Source organism: Lissotriton helveticus, chromosome 1_1 (genome assembly GCF_964261635.1).
Source record: "Lissotriton helveticus chromosome 1_1, aLisHel1.1, whole genome shotgun sequence".
In the NCBI taxonomy this organism is placed as follows: Eukaryota; Metazoa; Chordata; class Amphibia; order Caudata; family Salamandridae; genus Lissotriton; species Lissotriton helveticus.
Window position 1 is genome coordinate 539,624,215 of NC_136057.1, and position 21,745 is coordinate 539,645,959.

At 44.9% G+C, this 21,745-nt stretch overlaps 1 protein-coding gene across 1 annotated transcript in view; it reads right to left on the bottom strand.

Annotated features, from left to right (window-relative positions):
* Positions 1–21,745, bottom strand: part of SLC15A5 (solute carrier family 15 member 5) — a 460,983-nt gene that overhangs the window by 347,735 nt on the left and 91,503 nt on the right. Inside the window, exon 2 of the mRNA XM_078647681.1 lies at positions 4,808–5,030. Coding sequence (XP_078503807.1) covers positions 4,808–5,030 — 223 coding nt within the window. The remainder of the gene's footprint in view (positions 1–4,807; positions 5,031–21,745) is intronic.

Here is a 21,745-nt window from a genome sequence, read left to right on the forward strand (position 1 = left end):
CATACCCCGACTACTAAAAAAAAACACCTCCCAATCCCGCTCCTTCTCTGGCAAGGCCCTCAACATCTGGAGCGCCCTCCCCAAAGACCTTCGATGTAACCCCTCCTATGTCAGCATCAAAAGAGACCTTAAAATACACCTTCTCACTAAATACTGGGGGACTTAATCCCTTGCTCTCCGTACTGACTACTTTCTTCCTCCTTCCTTATGCAACTCCTTCTCCCTCTCGCACCTATACATCCTGCTCCTGGCCCCCTCCACAACCCTCTCCCCTCCCTTACCAGCCCATTTTTCTCATGCCACCCCTCTTCACCTACCCAATTGCCCCCGGTCTACTATGTCCTCCGAGCCCTCCCTTCGTATACTATAAAATTGTTATTATGTAACAACATATTTGTTATTTTAAAAGGTTTTGACTATCCTCTCCTTCCCTCTCTCACTACATACTCTGAATTTTTCATTTTACTCTTTTAGACCACCTTGTATAATTTGTTTCTCTCATAACAACTGTTGCTCTCCCTGTTTATTACGATGAAAATGTAAAGCGCTCTGATACCCTCGGGTGGAGCTAGCGCTATATAAAACCTTCAAAATAAATAAATAAATAACTTACGAGACCTCTTGAAACATAGAATAGGACTATCTGGAACGGTTCTCAACTGGTTCACTTCCTTCCTTCAAAACAGAAGACAAAGATTCAAGACGAATCAATCTTTATCCAAGGCCACTCTAGTCACTTTAGGAGTACCCCAAGGATCTTCCCTCTCCCTGACACTCTTGTATCTGTTTATGGAACCACTCACTGAGCTTCGCAACTCATCAAATGTCCAATACCACATGAACGCAGACGACACACAACTGTACATTAAGGTCCACTCACTTGAGGACATCGAGTCTCTCAACTCAAGGCTCCAAAAATGCAGACCTGGCTGGCAAAAAACCACTTGAAAATAAACACCCTAAAACAGAATTCCTCCTTATAGCTCCACCCAGCCAAACAACCATTATCCGTGAGTGGATGAAGCACCTAACAGCACACAACAGTCAACCGCTCATTATCGACTCTGCCAAATCGCTAGGAATAACTCTGGATAATAAGCAAATATGCAGAATCACATCAGCGCAGCAACTAAAGGAGCAAACTTTCAGATGAAGACCTTGAGAAGACTGAAACCCTTCATATCAGCAAATGACTTTAAACAGGCAGCTCAAACTCTAGTTATCCTCAGAGTGGAGTATGGAAGTGTCGCTCTCTGAGGCCTACCCAGATCTACGACAGCCCCTCTAAGAATGTCAATCAACGCAGCCGCTAGACTAATCACAGGCTCCAAAAGAAACTGTCACATCTCCCCTGATCTGCGTGTCCTTAACTAGCTACCTTTTGATGCCAGAATCCTTTTGAAAATCGCCTGTATGACATAAAAGGCATTGCATCACAAAACCCAGAGATACCTTCTGGAGAAATTAGTACTATCTGGTGGTGACAGAACCACCAGGAGTTCCTATAATCTTCTACTGAAACCACAACAATTTACCAAGAAGATAACATATAACCGTTCCTTCTCAGGAATGGCTCCAGGATTTGGAATGCCTTGCTCCAAAAAACGAGACAGAACCCTCACATGGCATCTTTCAAAAAAGAAGTGAAATCGATTCTCCTGGCCAAATTCACTTGAACTATTAGATTCAGTCTTGTATATATCTGCTATGCTGTAATGGTTACCACTGTGGGACTAATATAACTTATAGTATTTTTTATGTATATGTCTATTACCTATATTTGTTGTAAAGCGTTCTGATACCCGTAAGGGTCTTGTTCACGCTACACAAAAACCTTCAAAATTAATTAATGCTAGTATTTACTTTTTGCCATAAGATTGTCGGCCCGACTCACTGAGTGTCCTTTGAATTTCCCAGTTTATGTGTAAACATATATTTTGAGTGAGAATATACAATGCTCTCTATTGTACCTGGCTTGTTTATCTGGGAATTGAGTAAAAGCATTAACGACAATTGCTTGCCGCCCGGATTGTTAACTCGGACAATATTTTTGACCAAATGCACTAGGTCTCCGGTTAGCAGAGCAGTCACTGATTCTGGAAAGGGACTGGTTTGCCACCAGGGCATATTTTTTGCACCACAACTGATGCACTTATGCATTACCGTACAAAATAGACTTTAGATGGGATTTGCAAAAATCATACCACATTCAAATTCATGAGATACGATTCTCTTTGCAAATACTACTGGAAGTGCTGCACATACAGAGACTTGCAACAGGCAGACCTCCATTACTGCATCTGAATTTGCAAAATGCTGCTTTAGTTTAAAGGGACAGGGAGTGAAATTTAGAAAAAAATGACATCTTGTGAATGACATAGAGAGCATGCAGAAGTCTCCAGGACTGCTGTTTAATCCCCTAATGCCTACAGCCCATACTTACAAATTATAAGATGTTTCTCTCTTTTACTAGTTGACTTGTCTCAATACACTTGCAAACATCAGATATTCCCTCATTGTTTTCCAGGCCACAAGTCAAGAAACTTATCATCTATTTGAATCAGTGTAGAACTCAAAAACCAGCAAAGTCACAGTTTTATTTCTGGGCATTCTATCACGTATTTGCATGATAAAAAACTTGTGATGTCTGCCCCGTAATCCCACCCATCAGTCGCTCATGTTGATCATCATCTTGCAGAATTTGCTGTAGAATTGCAATACCATTTTCTTGCTTCTCATTCTATAATAATTCAGCTTTTTGCACTTGCGTCAACGCTACTTGCTAGAAACTTTATTTGAAGCTGTGCTCTACAAACCATTGACGTTGCAACTAAAAAGAACAACACATATTATTGGCAATGCTGCATCTAGCAACTATTTTGGTAACTGGTAAAAAACGCTCTTTTGCAGTAGCAAAAATGCATGTTCTTATCTTTTTCAGTGTTAACAAAACACAAGGGGCCATATTATCAAGAGATATATCGCCGCTTTTTTGGCACATAGCGCCGAAAAAGCAGCAATTTTATTATCTCAATATTAGCAAGACGTCGCTAACATGCATTAGCGCATTTTAGCAGCCGAATCTGCAACGCATCTCATGACAGCGATAGATATCGCTAATGAGATGCAAAGTAGGAATTCCCTCCTAGGACAACAGGTGAAATGATTGCAAAACCAACATTGAGATATTAACAAAGCTGCCCCTGAACAGCGAAGCGATGACAAAAGGAGCACTAAGCCCCCATTATCGCATGATTCTAACGCCTGAATGAAACCTGACTTAGCATTATTGCCTATGAGTGGTGGATTGTATGTTTAAGTACACACTCCCCTATTACCAAGCTTTTCATTAGCGCTGTGAAATCATCGCTGGTTTTCACATGCAACTGATCATTATCGCAGTCTATCGCTGGATTGTACTTCGCCTGTTAGCAAAGCGTTGCTAATATGCCGCTAACACGGCAATGTAATTTAGCGATAGAGCGTGGTAATGAAAAACACTTTAAGCCCGATTTGCAATATTTATCAAGTGTTGTTGATAATATGGCCCAAAATTTCTATTTTTGTGCCCCAAAACAAAGAACTTGCGGAAAGTAGAACTCCAGTGCTATTCTATACCTCTGACAAATTTCACATTAAATTACATTGTTTCCATGCTAGAAAAAATATATTTAAGCTTGTATTCTTTCCCCCTTTCCATATCAGAATACACAAGGGGTCCTTAAGGGGTGTTCCATGTCAATTGCCGATTTAATAATAACACTCGATTATACTCCCTTTGTGCCAGTTATACTGTTTTTCTCGCTCAATATACAACTTACCTCAAAGCATAAGTGAGTAGTCCATACTTCAATTTCCAAGGAGTATTACATATAGCTGCTGACCTTATTTTGTAGCTCTCTGTTGATTAGTGAACATGGACTGAAAAAGCCACAGCACCATTATTATGTGCCGCGTTCCTTATTACCATTGTCCTTGGTCCATGCTCATGGGTCCCTTACGATTATATGGAAATTTATGCCAGGTTCCAAAGTCTCTGGTGCTTGACAAGGTACAAATTGAATTAGTAAACTCACACCCTTTATTCGAATTGCAAAGGAGATTGGGTTAGAGAAAAGTCGCTCGTCACCGTGCATTCTCCCAAAAGTAGTCTTTGTCTATAATTTAAGGGGCAGTGATTGAGAGCCAGATAGCATGAATGGTTAAATGTTGACACATTTGAACAAATATATTTAACTAATCTGTGCATTCATCTGCCTTTTGTAATGATGCAGACTCCACTTCACCTCATGTATTACCCTGACTCTACCACCAATAATATGACTTCTTGGTTTATAGGGTTTTTAGAATTTCTCTATATTCCTAAATGTTAAGCTAACACTTTGATGCACGGAAATTAATAAAATGAGTCTTTTTATTTTGGTATTAATGTTAATGCATTTAAACATCATGGATATATGCAGAGTTACAAGTGTATTATTTGTGTAGTTAAAATATATCCTGATGGGTACATCTCATTTTATACATTCATTGATACCAGAACTGATTATGGTAAATTAACAAAATATCCAATGAAAATTATCTCTTTTTGCTTTATGTGGGTGAGTGAGTGAGAGTGTGAGTGAGGGACGAAGTGAGTGAGGACATGTACAGCATTCTCTCTCAGACATCCTGGTCTCTTAGTGTGGGCCTGTGGTTGCTAAGCTTTGCAATGCCATGTATGTACTTGACCTTTCAAGATATGCCTCCATTCCTCAACAAGGAGCATCTCGCAGTCAATATCAACATATATTGCGAGGCTACAAACCTGTTAAAAAAGGACAAGAGCTCCCTTTGTCCATAATCCTGAAGACTGTAGGCACTGAGTGGACACACAATAGCTCTTATTCCTCCTGAACCAAGAGAGGCTGCAAGCAATCCGAAGTAAAAAAGTAGTGTCTGCTCCCTCTTAGCAATGGTGTGAGCAATGTGTTGCGTATCAATGTAGAAGTCTTCGAAAGGGAATGCAACAACCGGTAACATGGCAGTGCCTGCAAGTGAAAAGAGCACAAAATAAATGAAAGATGTAATAGCACACAAAAAACATCTGAGAACGAATCTAGGGGTTTGAGATATGCAGCCTGCAATAGGGGGCATTTGAATAAGCGTTAAAAACAGTAGAATTGAAGACATTGTTCCTCTTCCATGTCCAACGTCGAGACCTATGATGTGATCCACTTTGATAGACAGGTCTTATTAATGCTTTATCCGTATGATGTAGAAGTGGAAGAAGGGTTGCCAGTAAGTAATCGAAGCCTTGTGTATCAAGGTACCAGCAAAACCTCCTTTCATAACTCATCAGGTGCTTCACTATTGTAAGTGGTGATCAATGGTGGCTTACATACTGGGATAGAAGTACAATTGGTGCATTAATGGACAATGGGGCTCAGCTGCAAGAGGACTCACTACAAGCCAACTACACCTGACTACTCAACCATGAAGGTCACCAGGTTCCTTGCTTTCATCATAGCCCATGGCGTCTTTGCTTTGTCAATGCTCACAAAGTCACTAACGAGTAACAAAATGATTAATTTCTCCTCGTTTTTTGCTCTTTCCATGTGTGGTGCATTCTACAGCAAACAGAGAAAGAGCTCATCACAATTATTCACTGTTTATGTGCAGGAAAGTGTCCCTTCCTGCACATAAACAATCCTCCCTGCAACGCAGGCAGCCTTGCAACATGACAGCAGGGTCCCTGTGCTGGTGCTAGGCAGCTTTTCCTGTGCTAGCACTAGGGGAAACACAGAAGTGTGCGACATCAATGTGAATACAGTTCATCCCTGCGTTTTCAAAATGTGGAGCCTGGAGCTGCCAAATTTGGCACAGCTTGGCGCTCCGACATTATTTTTGTAAATATGTCCCAAGATGTTTTGTTGACATGGGGTCTCTGGTGGACCTACAGGTGTAGAATCTCTCACTCTCAGTCCTTCCACAAACTTCTGCTAAAGTAGATTACTAACTGCAAACTTATGCCTTGCTGCATATTTCACTGATGCGCTGTGCCTGTTAACATTGTTTGTGTCGTTGTGAGCAACCTATGAATGTGTGGTTGAACACTGGTGAAAATGAAAGCATTTGTACATTTATTTTTTTAATAACTCCGCCTAGTAAGTTATGATTATGCAGAAATATCATTATACATATGGTGAAATGATACAGCTAACACAAATGAAATTAAAGATTCTAAAATGTGTTCTTACTAGAGGTTTTAATCACAAGCTAAGCAAGTAACCGTCTGAATTGTCTAACTCAAATTTCTCGTGGTAACATATTTTAATATTAACTTCAGTAGATGATTGGGACACTGTACTTGTGTAAAAATACCCTACACACTACATGTATCATCAAGATTCACTTTGCTTGAAAATGAGGTTTCAACTAGCTCCTTTCTTTAATAATACATTGCCTTCTGGTACAAAACTCCTCAGCTTGATTTGGTAAAGTTATGCTGCGGTGCATCTGTGCATGTTTGCTCTCCATGTTTTTCGTTTTTCCTCCATTGACAACCAGAAAGTGCACTGGAGATGTGTTAGTAATGGGGGTCTCTAGATGGCAAAGGTAGATACCTTTGTCCAAGTAGGGACCCTTCTTGCTAGTCAGGGTAAGGGAGGTATACTTCTAAAATAACCTCTGCTCACAACCTTGGTAGCTTGGCATGAGCAGCCAGGCTTATCTCAGAGGCAGCGTGTAAAGCATTTGCACGTAACCACAGGAATACAGTGAAAACACTACAAACTGACACCACACCAGTTTAGAAAAATATCCAATATTTTTAATAGTTAAACAAGACCAAAAAGATACAGATCCAACATACAGTACTTGATAAAATAAGCACTTTGCAAGTATACTTTAAAAATGTAAGGGCCAGATGTAGGTAAATCATATTTACCGACTCTTAATTACCGAATTTTACCGATTCGGTATTTAAGAGTCGGTAAATATGAAGGGGGGAGATGTAGGTATTTCCAGATGTGGAAATACCGAATCGTTAAAATTCGGTATTTACCGATTCGGTAAATACCGAATCGGTATTTCCTATTGATTCCTATGGGCTGTGAAGCCCATAGGAATCAATGGGAAATACCGAATCAGTAATTACCGAATCGGTAAATCACGAATTCTGCAAGGGTGCAGGGGGTGTCACTTTGACACCCTCTGGCACCCCACAAATAGGCATGTGCGCCATGTGGCACACAGACATGCCCTAAGGGCATGTCTGTCTGTCACATGGCTAGGTGTGCATGCACACATGTGCATGCACACCTGAATTCGGTATTTTAACACCCAATTGGATTGGGTGGTAAAATACCGAATTTGTAGGGCCTTTGGGACTCAGAAGAGTCCCACCTACATCTGAGATTTACCGAATCGGTAAAAATACCGATTCGGTATTTTACAGAATCGGTAAATTTACCGAATCGGTAAATTTACCGATTCTGTAAAAAGAATGCCCCTACATCCCAAATCTTAAATACCAGTTGGTAACGGCCGAAATCGGCCGTTACCGACCGGTATTTCGGCTCCTACATCTGGCCCCATGTTCCTTGAAGTCTGTAGCTCCATCGGGTGCTACCACAGTACTGTAAACAGCAGAATCCAACAGTTCCATCTGACCATGTCGGTCGGGGGTGTCGGCAGACTAATAAACTGTACCTTTTGTGTAGCGGCTGACATGTTGGTGCAGGACGGTCGTTGCAACCCTCGCGGTTGAGGTGTGAAGCGGAGTGGTGCGGCGTGCGATACCCTCAAGTCACGGTGCAGGCAGCAGCTCGGTGACTGTTGTCGAGCGGCATTGGTGAGACCAGGGTTGCTGTGCGGAGTGAAGGCGTTGCTCAATGTCTTGCTGACAGATCATGGTGCAGGGGACAGAGCCCGTTGTGGGGAGCTGGCATCAGTCAGTCCGGGCTGTGGTGAGGGATGGGGCGGTGCGTCGTGAGACATACGAGCGGTGCCCTCAAGCCACGATGCGGTCACGGAAGTCGCGTGCAGCGATGGCGTCAGTGAGATCAGGGTGGCAAAGTGAAGCAAGGTGGTTCGAAGTGCAGTGCCCACAGGTAAAGGTGCACACAGCGGATTGGTGGTGTCAGTTGTTATCATTGGTGAGACCAGTATTGCGGTGCGAGATGTGAACAGTGCCCTCTGCAGGCCTTTAGGATACAGAGCCAGCGACGGACTCAGTGATGTAGTCAATGGCTTCCCCCCCTCTGTGGCAAATGAAACCACGGTTCCAGAGGCGGCACCTGGAGGTCGGTGAAGTATTGCAGTCCCAGAGACTTCAGAACAGGAGGCAACCTCTATTTCAAGCACTTGGAGATACTCAGTACAAGTTCAGAAAGTTCAGTCCAATCCTTTCACTGACAAAGGCAGAAGCAGAAACTGCAGGCCAATCTATCAAAGCAACCACACAGCAAAGGGGCAGTACTCCGCCTAGCAGTTCTTCCAACTCTTCTTCTTGGCAGGTTCCTTGATTCCAGCGAGTTCTAGGGGTTTGTGCCCCAATATTTATACTGCATTTCTTTTTGTTCTCTGGGGAAGAGAGTGTATGTGCCCAGTCCAAACCATTCTGTCCTCTCTGGACTGGCTTTCTAGCAGCAGGTGGAGACAGCTTTGTCCAAGGCAGACCAGGCCCATTCAAGTGGCCTCAAACCCCACACCAGCCAAACTCCTGCGGGGAATCTCTCGGCCAGGAACTGGAATAGGGCGGATATTAGGGAATTTTGCTCTTTACTTAGTGCTTCCACCCCGGCCGAGCATGGTTCCCTTGATACTCAGGCCTTGAGCATGAGACACTGGCTCGTATCAGCCAGCGATACTGTTGCGCCATTTAAATGCATTAAACTAAAACGCCCCCACGATGCTCAGAGATGGTTCTCAGAAGAACTGAAAGTAAAAAAACTCTTACTCCGGCAGGCTGAGCGCAACTGGAGGCGAGAATATGCCCCTAAGAAAAAATTGCTATTCACGGCCCAGCTCAAAGATTACAAGCAAGCCATCCTTCAGGCAAAAACCTTGTACTTCTCTAAGAAGATCGTAGACTCTGCTACCAAGGCCAAAGACATCTTCTCTATAGTAGAAGAACTCTCACACCCAGATAGGGTGACTATTAAACCCCTCCCTTCTCAAGCCCTATGCGATTCCCTTAATTCCTTTTTTGTGGAGAAAATTGCCGGAATTAAAAACAGCATTCCTCGTCGCACGCCATCCCCTACATTTACATCTGCCACTATCTTTGTCCCCAGAAACCTCCACACAGTAGAACAGATACCCCCGATCTCTGAGGATGAATTTTTGGCTCTGTTAAAAAAGGTGGGGTCGGGCTCGCCCACAGACTGTTGTCCCCCTCACATTCTACGAGAGGCCTTTACAGCTTGCCCCAAACCTCCTTTGACACTCCTCAATAATTCCCTCCGATTGGGTCTGGTCCCTAAATCTTTTAAAACCGCAGAGGTGGTACCCATCTTGAAAAAACCTAACGCCGATCCTTCTTTGATGAGCAACTTCCGCCTGATTTCCCTGTTACCTTACCTTAGTAAGGTGTTGGAGGCCCATGTTACTACCTTTTTGAGCTCCTTTATCGAACGCACCCAGTTCCTTGATCCCCAACAGGCTGGTTTTAGACCAGCCCACTCAACTGAGTCAGTCTTTCTCTCAGTGATGGAGGAGCTGCGGCGACGAGCGGACCATAAGATCAGCCAGGCCCTGGTGCTCCTGGATTTGTCGGCCGCCTTCGACACGGTCAACCATGAGATCTTGGTCGGCCGTGTCGGAGAGGCTGGCCTCCAGGGGTCGGCCCTGGAGTGGATTTGCTCTTTTTTGAGCAACCGCCCCCAGGCTGTCCGCCTTTCCAACTTTTCAGGGGATAGGGTTAAGTTGACTTGTGGCGTCCCTCAGGGCTCTTCCCTTTCTCCCCTTCTTTTTCATTTGTACCTCACCACCCTTATTCGGTCCCTGCAGGGTAGTAAGGTCACTGCATTTAACTACGCTGAGGACATCCAGCTGGTTTTTGACATAGACCCCTCTGATCAATCTATCCATAACTTTCAGTCCATCCTGTGTCTCATCAGCAACTGGATGGGGGATAACCATTTAAAACTCAACCCCGACAAGACCGAGGTGGTCTTGATCGGGGGTGCTTCCAATCCTTGGAGTTCTAATTTTTGGTCTTCCTGCCTTGGTTCTCCTCCTTGCCCTGTTGACTCTGCCAAGAGCCTTGGAGTCATCATTTGCAAGGATCTTTCTATGAAGCCTCACATCAACGCGGTGGTCTCCTCTAGCTTTTTCCATCTCCGGAGAATCCGCAAGATTTCCAGTTCCCTTACTACGGAGGCCCTCACCCTGGCTCTTTTGGCCTTAGTAGTATCTAGGATTGATTATGCCAACTCCCTTTATGTCGGTATCCCCGCGTACCAGCTAAATCGCCTACAGCTGGTACAGAATCAGGCTGCGCGGCTAATCTTTCATCAGCCTAGACACCATCATGTTCGCCCCCTGCTCAAAGCCCTTCACTGGCTCCCGGTGGCCAAGCGTTGCGAATTTAAATTAGGCTGCATTACCTTTATAGCACTGGCAGGTCAAGGTCCGGTGTTTATTTCTTCCCTTCTTCACTACTATTCCCCGTCGCGTAACCTTCGCTCCTCCCATCTAGCCTTGCTCACTACCCCCACCTTTAATCGCAAAAGACATGGTGGCCTTAGATTATCGTTCCTTGCCCCTTCCTGTTGGAATGCACTCCCCCTGGAGCTGAGATTAACCACTTCTTACTCTCGCTTCAAGTCACTGCTGAAAACCCTACTGTTCCGTAAAGCCTATGAATAAATATCTTTTCTGTTACTACACTGCTGAAATGTCCGTTCTCCCTTTGCTCATAGCGCCATGAAACCGTTGGGTGTAAGTGCGCTCTACAAGAATTTTTAACATAACATAACAAGTGTAAGGAAATCTCCTCCCACTACTCTAAATGCAGTGTAGGACTATTCAGCCCAGCTCTGACTAATCCAGGAAGTGGCTGTCTGAAGAGAATGCACACTCCCAGCCACTGTCAATCCAAAGCCAGACAGTCAATCCACAAACCCAGCAGAAGCACACAGGATGGCTAAGCAAGACAATACTGACTTTCTAAAAGTTGTATTTTCCAACCCAGAGCACAAAAATCATCTTTACTAAAAGATGCATTTTTATATTCTGAGGCATCCTAAACCCCATTTCCCCATCTTGTCCCAATGGGAAGGTATGATGTTATAAGTAAACTCCCATTCTATCCTATGGGAAATATAGTCTTCCCATAGTGAAAAACGAAATACACTGTAATTCACTTCCAGAACATGGTACACACACCAGTACCTGTCGTACCTTTCACATACACTACACCCTGCCCATAGGGGTACCCTGGGCCTGCCAGTACCTGTCCTATGTTTCCCATACACTGCTCCCTGCCCATAGGAGTATCTTGGGCCTACCTTAGGGGTGACTTACATGTAAGAAGAGGGAAGATTAGGGCCTGGCAAGTGGTGCACTTGCCAGGTCGACATAGCAGTAACAAACTGCGCACAGACACTGCAGTGGCATGTCTGAGACCCCTTTACAGGGCTGCTTGGGTGGGTGGAACAACTAGTGCTGCTGGCCCACTAGCAGCATTTGATTTGCAGGCCCTGGCAACCTCAGTGGACTCTAATGGAGACATACTAGTAAATCAAATATGCCAATCATGGAAACACCAATCCAAAATGCAATTTACAACAGGAGCACTTGCACTTTACCAATAGACATCAGTGAGAAAGTTTGCAGAGATATTAAACCAGTCAAAACAGAGTCAAAGCAGGGAGGTCAGAAAGCAAAAAGACAGGGGAAACACACCAAAAGATGCCAGATCTAACAAGATGGTTCACATTTTCACAGTTTTGTTCATTAGCAAAGTTTTGCCGAGCTAACAAGAAGTGAACCAAAAGAAAAATCAAAATAAGTTGGGGGTCCCCTTCATCATACGCTATGAGGCAATTGACCTGGGGCATGGGTCTTTTTTTCTATGTGGGCAGTGGCAGCTAGTGATCTTTAAAAGTGGTGTGGCGTAACACTTGCCAAGAGTGCACCCCATTTTTCTAAATTAGGCTTGAAATGTACCCATATGTTAAGAATTACCTTCATTTTACCAAAGCCAGCATTTTGTTATGGGTAATCCCATGGCAAAAATTACATACAATATTCCAGTACCATCATTTTGCCACTGATATTGCCTAAATACCATGGATGCATTTTAGAGACAGCATTTTATCATAGTTTGCGTCCCCCAACCGAACCCTTGACTCCAAAATGGCATGGCTGACAACTCCATGGCCAATAATTTTCTCCAGCATGCCAGCACCAGCATTTTACCATTTGCGTCCCTTTATGTCAAGGGACTGCAATTTGCCGAGGGTGCCCTCCCTTTTGCCAAGAATTAGCTCCACAATCTCAGCTAAAGCATTTTGCCATGGGTACACACAAAAGTACTCAGACTCACTAGTTCTCACTGACACACTCACCCTTTTCAAACTCAGAGATTCTGGGATCTTTTGAAAATTCACCTGCTACCCCAGGGATAACTACAAAGCTTATCCCTGGCTCCAATCATTGACACCTTATAATGCACTCACACTCCTTCATGCACTCCCTCGTAGTAACTTATAATTATTCATACACAATCTCAAACTCAGATTCCCACTCATGTTCCCTCTCATTGACACTCTTAAACATACTCACACGCACTCTAAGTCAATCGCAGTTACTGTCGTTCACTCACAGACACACTCACACATATCTCATACATATACACATATGCATGTAGAAAGACATTTTTTTTAATTTACCTTGCTGTTTTAGATGGTAACACTGAGGCTCCATGGCAGTAGCAGAGCAAGAATCTGGTGCTGGACATTATAACCAGGAAGCCATGGTTCCCAGCAAGATGCCAGACAGAGCAACAAGGCCAGGTTTAAGAGGAAGACCCTCCCCAGGCCCTCTGCCAGCTTATTCATAGGATTGGAAGCACAGTCTAATCAGAAGCCTCAACAATACTAGGGATCCTGCCTGCCCCTGCTGCAGAGTGTGGCTCCTCATTGGCCTCAAGGATACACTGATTTGCGTCCTTGCAGCTACATTGTACCATATATACAATGCTGCCTGAGGTATGTGCAGTATACCTGCAAAATAAAATGGATTGTGCCTGTTTGAGTGGACCGTTGTTGAACTACGACCTTCAGACATGCACAATCCTTACATCCTGCTACAGAGTTCTCTATGTGGAACCACACTCTGTAGCCAGATCATGCTTTAGCCCCCTTAACCCCCTCCACCTGTCAACAGCATTTTGAAGAGGAGGCCAAGAGGACTGATCTGCACACTGACCGTGTTTGTGAAAACACAAAACTTGTATTGTCATGAATGTTGCTCAGGTAAATCTTTAGCAGAGGCAAGGGGTGGAATATAGTGCTTCACAGGATCTAGGGCTACGTCCCTCACCTCCCGATAAGGGGCCACTACTGCTTTTGGGACATGTAAAGATTAATGTAGCCACCCCTAACAACCCATATTTGGAGTTCCTTGCCTAACTTAATGTGTGGGTAGAGTCTGTGTGTGTGTGCACAGGACATCTTCTGCGTGGCTACACTGGATGGCAGCAGTGCTCAATTTGTAAATAAAAGAGTGCCGGTGCTCGAAGCTCCAGCCCAGAAGTCTGCGTCAGGTGCAGTTAAATGTCAGCTTTTTAATTCACTACCAGATGCTCCCTGCATATTTATCTGACTTTTGCACATTCCTGTTTATGCCCTTTCGGACATTTGCCCATCTCTGTCTTTCTGATTTGATTATTTTTCTTTCTTTTGCTCTCAGGGAATATCTAAAAATAAGTGCTGGTCACCAAAAATAATCGCCATTGACCCCCACCAGTAACCACTGGCTCAAATTCAGCACTAGATGGCAGTCGCCTCGCCCTGCATGATATCATTTGACTAGGGTAGACATGAAAATCTACATGTTCCTATGTTTATGATCCCTTAACCAGAACCTCACCTTTTGAGTGGCGGGCTGCCTGCCTGAATTTATCATTCACAAATAAAGTTTTTTAATTAAATTAATTAGGTTGCAATAATAAAATTAAACTGTAGATAACATAACAATGCTTTTTAGGATGACTGGACAAGGCTTCAACTTCACTTCCATTTGTTGTACGTTGCACATTTTGAAATAAACATAGTTTCTCATTCCTCCTTCTGTGCAGCTAAAGTTAAAAATGTTCCTTCAGGATTTTGAAAAAGAATTCAAGCAGTTTTACTGTCTTGTCTTTGTTGTATCTTCAAAACATATATTCTTCTTGTTACTGATGTTCCTGAAAGAAGCCTGTACGGAATATTTAAAATGTTCAAGGCTGGTGGGGCGTAACGTAAGCATAACAAGTCATGTGACTTGTTAATAAAACTTTTCATTGGTTCATTTTACTTTTCTTATTGTAATGATGAAAGGCTTGGTCATATCACCTAAAAATTACGCTTTTAATTACTTCCGAACATTATTTTTTCTTAAATATATGTTATAATGTTCCAGGCTAATGTACTTTCCCGGAAATTTTACAACTGTCCTGCAAGTAAAATATATTCTTTTTTCGAGAAAAAGAGCGTTTCTTCGTCCCATGACGGAGCCGTTGAGCAAAAGAGGGTCGACCTGCTGTCTTAGTCGCCGATACGCCTGAATATGAGATTCTTATCGATCACTTTATGTTGCAGGAATAGAAAACACAACAGCCCTTGACCATTTATCTTTACTGCGTTCCTTCGTATTATACCTTTTACCCTTCATGTAATTGGTCTGCTTTATTTCACTTGCCTTTTAATGATTCTAAAACAGTCACTATTATTAAAAACTTTACCAATGTATATACTACTACCATGTTTTCTTTTAAAAACCTTTATTGTGAAAATTTCATTATACAAATACGAGCCTATAACCACGTGGGCCTGCCACGGAGCAAACTGTAATCGTATATGATGAATAGACATTTACACTGTAGAGGAACGTAACGGGCGGGCCATTAGGTTGCAAGAACTAAGGTGTCTAACAGTTACGGAATCGGTGGACGTACATTTTATAATTAAAATACGACAGGGCCAGTTACAATAAAATTATCTAGATATACATTTGCGGGCAAGTACCATGGGTGACGTTAATTCGAATTTTCAACAGTACAGTAATCAATAACACATCAGAACTTAATATCAATAGGGATGTCGAAATATTCAATCAACTCTCGTCCCCGCCCGCCATGTGCTTCAAAACTGCATACGTATCTCGTGATTTCAAGGTTCTGCAACTAGTACACAACAAGGAGTTACGAGTCCCATTTATTCCGGCGCCATTTTGGGCGAGGACGGGCAGGTCCAGGATATAGTCAAAATGTCTCTACCAACCATCGACTATGATGATGTTCATATGCTGTATTTATTAGAGTAACACTCATCTGTCCACATGAAATTAATTTACCACAATCTAAACATTTCATTTTAATCTTTCCAAAGTTCTTCTAAATATTTGGGACCGTTTCCCTTGCCTCTGAAGCTCTCAGTGCCACTTCTTTGATGAATGTACTAGCAGGTCAGGGGTTCTCCTCCAAATCTCTCTTTTATGCAGCACTATAATTAATTGGTGCCACCTCTCCATATGACGATGCATGGTATAGTTACCACAACTATATTTTTTTTCGGTTCCTCTGGAGAGTTCATCGTGGCAGATGAAGCGTGTAACGTACCGGGCATTTACCTTTTTTTGCATGTACAGGAAAGGAAAAAAAAATCGAGCGTCCGAGTTCTAAGGTGTCCCAGGGCCATTTTAGTGGACCAGGCCCAAATCCAAAGAACAGGCCGCCATTTTGAGAGTCCTCTTGCAGCCGCCTGTCGCTGTAGCATCAAGAGCAGCCGAAACTCAGCTGAATGGCAACTGAAACAGTAAAGGGGCGCCCCACTACATTTCAGCATTGTAGGATGACCACACCAGTACAGCAACTTGCTAGACATCACCTCGGTGCCATCCGGATCTCGGCGCCCCACTGCAGATGAAGTGCCTCTCAACTATGAAACCACCACGGTGACATCCGGATCTTGGCGCGTTGTGCTGCCTTCGGCCTATTCGCACATCGGTCCGCTACTGACGCCATCTCACAGGCTAATGGGGCGACCCACGCCGAGTTTCAGCATTGTAGGATGACCACACCAGTACAGCAACTTGCTGGACATCACCTCGGTGCCATCCGAATCTTGGCATCTCAACGCCTAGTGGTATCTTCCATACAGAAAATATTGTTACGCTGCCTTTGGCCCCATTCGCACATCAGTCCGCAACTTAGACATCACCTCGGTGCCATCCGGATCTTGGCATCTCAGCGCCTTGTGGTGTCAGTCAGAAAATATTGTTGCGCTGCCTTTGGCCCCATTCGCACATCAGTCCGCTACTGACACCATCTCACAGGCCAATAGGGCGCCCCACGCCGACTTTTACCATTGTACGATGGCCACACCAGTGGCACAACTTGCTAGACATCACCTCGGTGCCATCCGAATCTTGGCATCTCAACGCCTAGTGGTATCTTCCATACAGAAAATCTTGTTACGCTACCTTTGGCCCCATTCGCACATCGGTCCGCAACTTAGACATCACCTCGGTGCCATCCGGATCTTGGCATCTCAGCGCCTTGTGGTGTATTCTCTTCAGAAAATATTGTTGCGCTGCCTTTGGCCCCATTCGCACATCGGTCCGCAACTTAGACATCACCTCGGTGCCATCCGGATCTTGGCATCTCAGCGCCTTGTGGTGTCTTCTACTCCGAAAATATTGTAGAAAATATTGTTGCGCTGCCTTTGGCCCCATTCACACATCAGTCCGCTACTGACACCATCTCACAGGCCAACAGGGCGCCCCACGCCGACTTTTACCATTGTACGATGGCCACACCAGTGCCACAACTTGCTAGACACCACCTCGGTGCCATCCGGATCTTGGCATCTCAGCGCCTTGTGGTGTCTTCAAATCAGAAAATATTGTTGCGCTGCCTTTGGCCCCATTCGCACATCGGTCCGCTACTGACGCCATCTCACAGGCCAACGGGGCGCCCCACGCCGACTTTCAACATTGTAGGATGGCCACAGAAGTGCGACAACTTACTAGACACCACCTCGGTGCCATCCGGATCTTGGCGCGTTGTGCTGCCTTCGGCCTATTCGCACATCGGTCCGCTACTGACGCAAACTCACAGGCCAACGGGGCACCCCACGCCGACTTTCAGCATTGTAGGATGGCCACACCAGTGCGGCAACTTGCTACACACCACCTCGGTGCCATCCGGATCTTGGCATCTCAGCGCCTAGTGGTGTCTTCTATTCCGAAAATATTGTTGCGCTGCCTTCGGCCCCATTCACACATCGGTCCGCTACTGACGCCATCTCACAGGCCAACGGGGAGCCCCACGCCGACTTTCAGCATTGTAGGATGGCCACACCAGTGCGGCAACTTACTAGACACCACCTCGGTGCCATCCGGATCTTGGCGCGTTGTGCTGCCTTCGGCCTATTCGCACATCGGTCCGCTACTGACGCAAACTCACAGGCCAACGGGGCGCCCCACGCCGACTTTCAGCATTGTTGGATGGCCACACCAGTGCGGCAACTTACTAGACACCACCTCGGTGCCATCCGGATCTTGGCGCGTTGTGCTGCCTTCGGCCTATTCGCACATCGGTCCGCTACTGACGCAAACTCACAGGCCAACGGGGCACCCCACGCCGACTTTCAGCATTGTAGGATGGCCACACCAGTGCACCTTACTAGACACCACCTCGGTGCCATCCGGATCTTGGCGCGTAGTGAAGCTGCAGCAGCTGCAAATAAGCTTCAGACAGTGTTACAACCGCTGCTCAGAACTCTCAACTATGACACCACCTCGGTGCCATCCGGATCTTGGCGCGTTGTATTGCCTTCGGCCTATTCGCACATCGGTCCGCTACTGACGCCGCCTCACGTGCCAACGTATTTTCTCCGCATTTTATACCCTATGCCGCATAACAGGTCATGTGACTTGTTTATAAAACTTTTCATTGGTTCATTTTACTTTTGGTTTCCTAATGATGGAAGGCTTGATCATATGACATAAAAACAACACTTTTCATTGGATGAAAACTTTTTTTTTTTTCCCAAACGATGAAAGCCCCACCTTGTTTCTGGATGTTTCAGACTAAACTGGCGTCAGCATGAGAGCACCACCATCTCGTAGCTCCGTCGTGGTCATTCCGCGAGCAATCATGGCAGCCGCTCCCCACCAGAAGCCTGCAGGAGTCGGGGCCCCCAAAACTTTTGATGAATTCTCAAGGCGGAGGGGACGCTTTCGAGAATGGGGTCCAAGACCTAGCAGACAAGCGTCCGATTTCCAAGGTGTCCCAGGGCCATTTCAGTGGACCAGGCCCAAAAAGGAAAGAGCCTGCCGCCATTTTGAGAGTCCTGTGACAGCCGCCTATCGCTGCACTGCAAGAGTGGGCACAACTCAGCTGAATTGCGGCTTTTGACACAGTGGACCAAAAACGGACGGAATGGCAACTAAAACGGTAAAGGGGCGCCCCACTACAACAGATGACACTCCACCTGGAGAGGCCCGTTCACGCCGCCTCCCCCGGGGCGCCCCACGCCGTTATTCGGAGCAGCATTGTAGGATACCAAAACCAGTGCGGCAACTTACTGGACATCACCTTGGTGCCATCGTTCTGCTGCCTTGGAACTATTCGCACAACAGTTTGCTACTGATGACCCACCCCCCGCGACGCCCCACGCCGTTATTTGCTGGGTGGCAACTTACTAGACATCACTTTCGTGTCATCTAGATTTCGGCGCGTTCTGCTGCCTTGGAACTATTTGCACAACAGTTTGCTACTGATGACCCACCCCCCGCGACGCCCCACGCCGGAAATCTGGACGTTGTGCTGCGTTGGGACTATTCGCACAGCCGACCGCTACTTCGTTGTTTTTCCCTAAAAATGTTTATATGTTATTACTATTTTTGTTTTCTTGTATATATTTATAAATTATTAAAGTTTTATAATCTTACTACTTTGTCGGAGTGCTATATATTTTTAATGTGACACATAATTGTAAAAACTTTGATGTACAAAGAGTCATCCCTGGAATCTTCCGCTTCACACTCGGTCCCCTCCCCAATCACAATACAGGATGGTTTTCAGATAATAGCAACGCTTCTGCTGTGACGGATCTCATCGAGTGTGGGCCTTGATCTACTATAACTCCTTTGAAGAGGGGTGATTCTTTACAGCTGTGGCCATAAACTACATCTGCAGGGCTAACTGATAGCCTAGGACCGGCCTGGACAATCGGACACAGAGGAAAAGGAGTGTCAGAGGGTGCGGTAGTGAATAGGGCGAAAGGGAGGTGTCGGGCGGGCACAGGGTGTGATTCTCAGGGAAGAGCAGCGCAGATGGGGGGAGGTTTATTACCCATGCATAAGACAGAGAGCGGGGGTGACCACTGCCTGGGTGAGATGCTTGCGAGGGTGGGGAGCCATGCTAAGGATCGACAGCGTGCACAGAGTGGGTCTGGTCAAGGCATCTAAAATGGCTGCCGTGCACGACAAAAGTGTGGCATTTGAAAAAAGACAAGATGGCGCAGACAATGTTTTTCAAAACTTCCTGATTTCCTTCGAATCGAACGTTAACAGACGTTGGGGCATATTACCAAAGTTAAGCGATATTTATCCCTAACGATGCATTGCAAAGATTTTTTTACCGTCAAAAATTATCGCAGATAAACCTTGCAATTATCAAGGTTTATCGCAAATACGATAAAAAACGACCGCAATGCATTAATATCGCTGAAAACTCAGCGATATTCATGCATTACCGAGCTAATGCTCTTAGCCATGTTATCCACCTCCCATTGGATAACATGGCTAAGAACTGCTCAGGGCAGCTGTTACTTTTTGGAGATATTCGCGCTTATCTCGAATATTTCCAAAAGTTGATAATAGGAGATAGCGATGTTAGCGACTGTTTCCAGTCGCTAACATCTTGGCATGCCCACTTTGCATGTCATTAGTGATAAATATCACTCACATGCAAAGTGGGGCCCAAGATGGTCGCTATCTCCTACTAGCCGTCGCTAACTGGTGTTAGCAACAGCTAGGTAATACAGATATAATTTTATCTCCGCGAAGCGGAGCGCTGTTACAGATATATATCTTGTTTTTGAACGTTAATTTCTCAAAATGCACTGAAGCACATATATTGAGACCTAGCAAAGGCACATCGGGCTACCAGTCCCTAATATTTTACCAAGTTTCGTGCAAATCCATTCAGCCGTTCGATTATTATTATTATTTTTTTTTTTTGCCCCGCGGGGCCCTTTTAAAACCTCCACATCAAACCTAGGGGGTCAGCGAGGATCTACTATGCCCCCTTATGGTCATTTGCCCCTTCGCTTTGGCCTCCTCTTGTCTCTCGATCCTACCGAGAGACAAGATGGCGGCCGCTACGTACTGTTTGGAATGTTTACAGACACCGGAGAGCCAATCAGCTTCGCTTCGCAAAGCTCCGTAACGCGAAAAGTACGCGAAGCGGTGCGCTGTTACAGATATATATCTTTTTTTGAACGTTAATTTCTCAAAATCCACTGAAGCACATATATTGAGACCTAGCAAAGGCACATCGGGCTACCAGTCCCTACAATTTTGCCAAGTTTCGTGCAAATCCATTCAGCCGTTGGATTATTATTATTATTTTTTTTTTTGCCCCGCGGGGCCCTTTTAAAACCTCCACATCAAACCTAGGGGGTCAGCGAGGATCTACTATTCCCCTTTATGGTCATTTGCCCCTTCGCTTTGGCCTCCTCTTGTCTCTCGATCCTACCGAGAGACAAGATGGCGGCCGCTACGGACTGTTTGGAATGTTGACAGACGCCGGAGAACCAATCAGCTTCGCTTCACAAAGCTCCGTTGCGTGAAAAGTACGCGTCCTGGAGCGCTGCCCGGTCCGCTGTTACAGATATATATCTTTTTTTAAACGTTAATTTCTCAAAATCCACTGTAGCACATATATTGAGACCTACAAAAGGCACATCGGGCTACCAGTCCCTACAATTTTGCCAAGTTTCGTGCAAATCCATTCAGCCGTTCGGGCTAAAAGTGAGGCCAACCGCCCTATGGAAAACTCAATGTTAAAAACACGTTTTGGGACCCCCCTTTTTTCTCGACCCCCCCTGGACGAACCCCCCCCCAATTTTCAGGGGCTGCTCAGAAACAAAATGTGCCATTTTCCTGAAAATTTCAGCCAATTCCGTCCACAAACGCCAAAGTTATTAGACATAGAATTTTCAAAAATCCCATAGAGAAAAAATCCTAACTATATATACCTACTGGCGACCGCCAGTAGGTAATATATAGCTCAAGAACCTCCTTAACAAGTTAGAGGAGTACTGTATAGAAAAGGGCCTGGAAATAAATCCCTCTAAAACCAAATATATGTGTATTAGGCCCCACAAAAGTTTTAAAAACAAAATTACTCTAAACGGTGCAGCAATAGAAAGGGTTGATAACTTTGTTTATCTAGGAGTGACCCCTGATTTCAAGCTTTCGTGGCGCCCCCACATTAGGGGATCAGGTACGATATTAACACAAAACTCAGCGCCCATCCTAT